Raw genomic sequence first — 3439 nt, 5'->3', positions numbered from 1 at the left:
TGATCCGCCCGTCTCGGCCTCCCAAAGTGCTGGGATTACAGGCTTGAGCCACCGCGCCCGGCCTATTTTTATTTTTCAAATGTTTTTATAGAGATAGGGTCTCGCCATGTTGCCCAGGCTAGTCTCGAACTCCTGGCCTCAAGCAATCCTCTTGCCTCAGCCTCCCCAAGTGCTGGGATTACAGGCATGAACCATCATGTCCAGTCCCATCTTGCCTCCTTTGTTATGTGTTTAACATGTCTTCCTCCCTGTGAGTCAGAACCTTTGTTTTTTTTTTCTGAGACTGAGTCTTGCTCTGTCACCCAGGCTGGAGTGCAGTGGTGAAATCTCGGCTCACCACAACCTCCGCCTACCAGATTCATGCAATTCTCCTGTGTTAGCTTCCCAAATAGCTGGGATTACAGGCGCCCGCTGCCACACCCGGCTAATTTTTGTTTTTCTAGTAGAGATGAGGTTTCGCCATGTTGGCCAGGCTGGTCTCCAACTTCTGACCTCAGGTGATCTGCCCACCTCAGCCTCCCAAAGTGCTGGAATTACAGGCATGAACCACCACACCCAACTCAGAACCTTTTCAACCTCAGTTAACACTGTATCCCCAGCACCCAGAAGAGTACCTAGCACACAACCCACTGATAGTAAGTGCATTCCGTCAGTCCAGAATAGACAATGCCTTCCCTAAGAATGTGAGTGGGCATGTGTCATCTGGCAGTGATTAGGGAACTCAAATGCTGCCCACCAGGCCCAGGGCCCCTTCTCTCACCCAGTCCCCAAATAGCTAATGCCCCTAGTATACCTATTTGTCTCAAGGCCTGGAAACTTCACTCCCTCCTTTCTCCCCATGCCTGTGCTCTCACCTTCCCAGCAGTGTTGGAGGATATATCAACCCAGGTCTCTGCAGCATTGAGCCAGAAGATGCCCAAGTCACGATGAGGGTTGTGTGCCAGGAGCACAGGCACAGACCCATACAAGGCCATGGGGTTGTACAGCTCATACTGGAACACATCCAAATTGTAGAGGCGATATGGCTCCCCACCCCTGCAGGCAAACAGACAGATGTGGGCTAACTAGCCCCAGGCTGCATTATACACTGACTCCACTCCACAGACACAGGTGAGAGATAAGCAATGGTTCCTCTGTCCTTTCTCAAAAAATTTTCTATCACCAAAGGTGATTCTGGACACAGGAAGTTACCCATGCTTGTCTGGAGTATCCAATGTGCACACCCATCTCCCTAAAGGCCTGACTCCTTCGTGCCCACCTCCATCTTCCTGACGTCACCACAGGACTCACTCAGTGACCTTCAGCCTCAGATTGTCTGCATGCTCAGGGATCCCATAGACATGCTCCATGCCTGGCAGAGAGAAGTCCAAACCCACAGACATGGGGCCTGGAAGAAAAACAAAGAACAAGCTTCAGAGCTTCTGCCTGGAAAGGAGCCCTGCACCCCAACCCAAGGAACCCAAGCCCCTCACCATATGGCTTGCTGTCAGAGTGAGTTTTGAATGTCTCCTCCCAGGCTCCTGGCTCATCTTTCTCTGCCTTCCCCGGAGTCTCCTCTGGCTGTTAAGAAGAAAAGAGGACCACTCTCCAATCATACCAGTTCTCTCTTTTCCCACTCCCATCAACTAAATCCCATCCCTGATGCTGAGACTAAGTTCAAGTTTCTCATGGGCCTATCCCCTCCAGCCTCCCAGTCAGCCCAATCCTCCAACCACCCACTCCCTCCAACTTGCCTTGTCACCATCCCTGGGTGTTTCCTCAGGCTGGGCCCCATCGCCCTCAGCTGGGTCTTTTGATCCTTGCCTGGAAGGTAGGAGAGCTGTCTGCTCCAATCCAGAGGGGGCAGGGACGAGGGGCTAGTGGAAGGAGGGGTTGGGGAATAGAGAGCCAAGGGTCCAAAGGAACGAAGGCATTGGAGGAAGGGACTAAATGTTAAAGCTTGGAGAGGGAACCCATAATGAGCAGATAAGTTTGCAAAGGATGGGGAGAGAAATGAGAAAGGAAAATGAGGAATAAGTGCCACCAGGAGGCACAGGCCTGAACACCAGCCTCTGCCAACATCCCAGAAGAGATAGGCAGGATGATTCAGGGGCCTGCGTTATGAATGCCAATCCTGGCTCTGTTGCCTCTACTGAGAGACTGTGGCCCCAACTGCCCTCCCTGGGCCTCAGGCTCCTGGCCTGACACAAGGGCTTTGCAAGGTACAGCAAGGTATGACCCACAAGGTATAGCATGTGGGTCACACTATACCAAGCCTCTACAGATATACACAGGGACTTCAAGAGGTTCTGCCAAAAAATGCTTTCAAGGGCAAGTAGCTCTGCCCAGAACCTTAGGTGGCCCTCAGCTGAGAGTCAGGAACCCCAGCAACAGGCAGCATATCTCCATCCCTTGGCAAAGCAATAAGCTCCCTACACTCCTTAAGGACCTGACTTTGAGTATTTCATCTTCCTTCTTCTGGGGGCTCCCAGCCAGGGTAACAGGTAACGGGACCAGGTATCACACAGCAGGTGAAAGTGGGGTGAGTGAAAGGCTGGAAGGGTCTGGGGTACCTCCCCCTGAAGGCTACAGTGAGGAATGGGTAAGGGCAGAGGAACAGATACAGTACCGGTGGCCATGGATTTACCTAGAGAAAAGGTTCTTGATCTTATCCCACATGCTACCGAGCGTGAGACTAATTTTATCCGAGAAACTGGGGCAGGAGGAGATGGGTAGGGAAGGGGAAAAAGAGGCACAAAACCAACACAAAAACAGAAACATAAAAGTGAGTTTCAGTCGACAAACTTCCAGAGATGGGGGAAAAAGAAACCAAAAAAATAAAAAATAAAAAAGAAGAAAATAAATCTGGGAAATGTGATGATGTGAGAAGGGGAAGAAGGAGACACAGACCCAGGCAGGCCTCCCAGAGATGCCCAGGCCATAGCTCAGGGACAAAAGTGATTGCCTCCTGATCTGTACAGGAAATGGAAAAAACCGCACCCGGGTCTGGTTCTTACTGTCCCTGACAGAGAGCTTCTCCCAGCCCCCAGCCCCTACCTGGCTGTCCGGCCACCCTGTCTCCTCCCAGTGCCAGACCTCAGAACACCCCTGTGCTCCTTCACACTAGGTTCCCTGCAGTCCCAACCCCTATACTCACGAGACCCTAGGGGCCCTCTGGTGCTCAAACTCCAAGAGTCCTCGGGCATTGACACTAAGCAGAAGGCTTCGGTCCTCTAGTAGGTCAAGGCGGAATGGCTGGGCTGTCAAGATGATCTTGTAGGGTCCCTCAGCCATGGTTAACTCCACACTGTTGTCATCACGACCAGAGACAGAAAGCCTGGGAAACATATCAAAAGAAATATAAGGAAGTACAAAGGGCCAAGAGGAGCAATGACACTTCAGAAGATAGAGGGAAATCTACCTGCTAAGAGAAACAGGCAGTGTGCTAACAGAGCAGGGA

The 3439-nt window shown here is 51.6% G+C and overlaps 1 protein-coding gene across 7 annotated transcripts in view; it reads right to left on the bottom strand.

Moving 5' to 3' along the window:
* GANAB (glucosidase, alpha; neutral AB) overlaps nt 1-3439 on the bottom strand; it is a 28118-nt gene that overhangs the window by 7867 nt on the left and 16812 nt on the right. For 4 of the 7 annotated variants that reach the window (XM_011942690.1, XM_011942688.1, XM_011942691.1 and 1 more), the window contains 5 exons: nt 3137-3316; nt 1734-1803; nt 1473-1560; nt 1291-1387; nt 855-1035 (listed from right to left, as the gene is read on the bottom strand). In XM_011942690.1, the coding sequence (XP_011798080.1) occupies nt 855-1035; nt 1291-1387; nt 1473-1560; nt 1734-1803; nt 3137-3316 (616 nt within the window). Of the gene's footprint in view, nt 1-854; nt 1036-1290; nt 1388-1472; nt 1561-1733; nt 1804-2626; nt 2693-3136; nt 3317-3439 lie in introns of all 7 variants that reach the window. The other 3 variants (XM_011942687.1, XM_011942689.1, XM_011942692.1) reach the window with 1 other exon arrangement.

This window comes from Colobus angolensis, unplaced genomic scaffold, assembly GCF_000951035.1.
Source record: "Colobus angolensis palliatus isolate OR3802 unplaced genomic scaffold, Cang.pa_1.0 Scaffold21, whole genome shotgun sequence".
In the NCBI taxonomy this organism is placed as follows: Eukaryota; Metazoa; Chordata; class Mammalia; order Primates; family Cercopithecidae; genus Colobus; species Colobus angolensis.
Note: the sequence above shows the minus strand (reverse complement) of the source record. Positions and strands in the feature narration are given on the sequence as shown.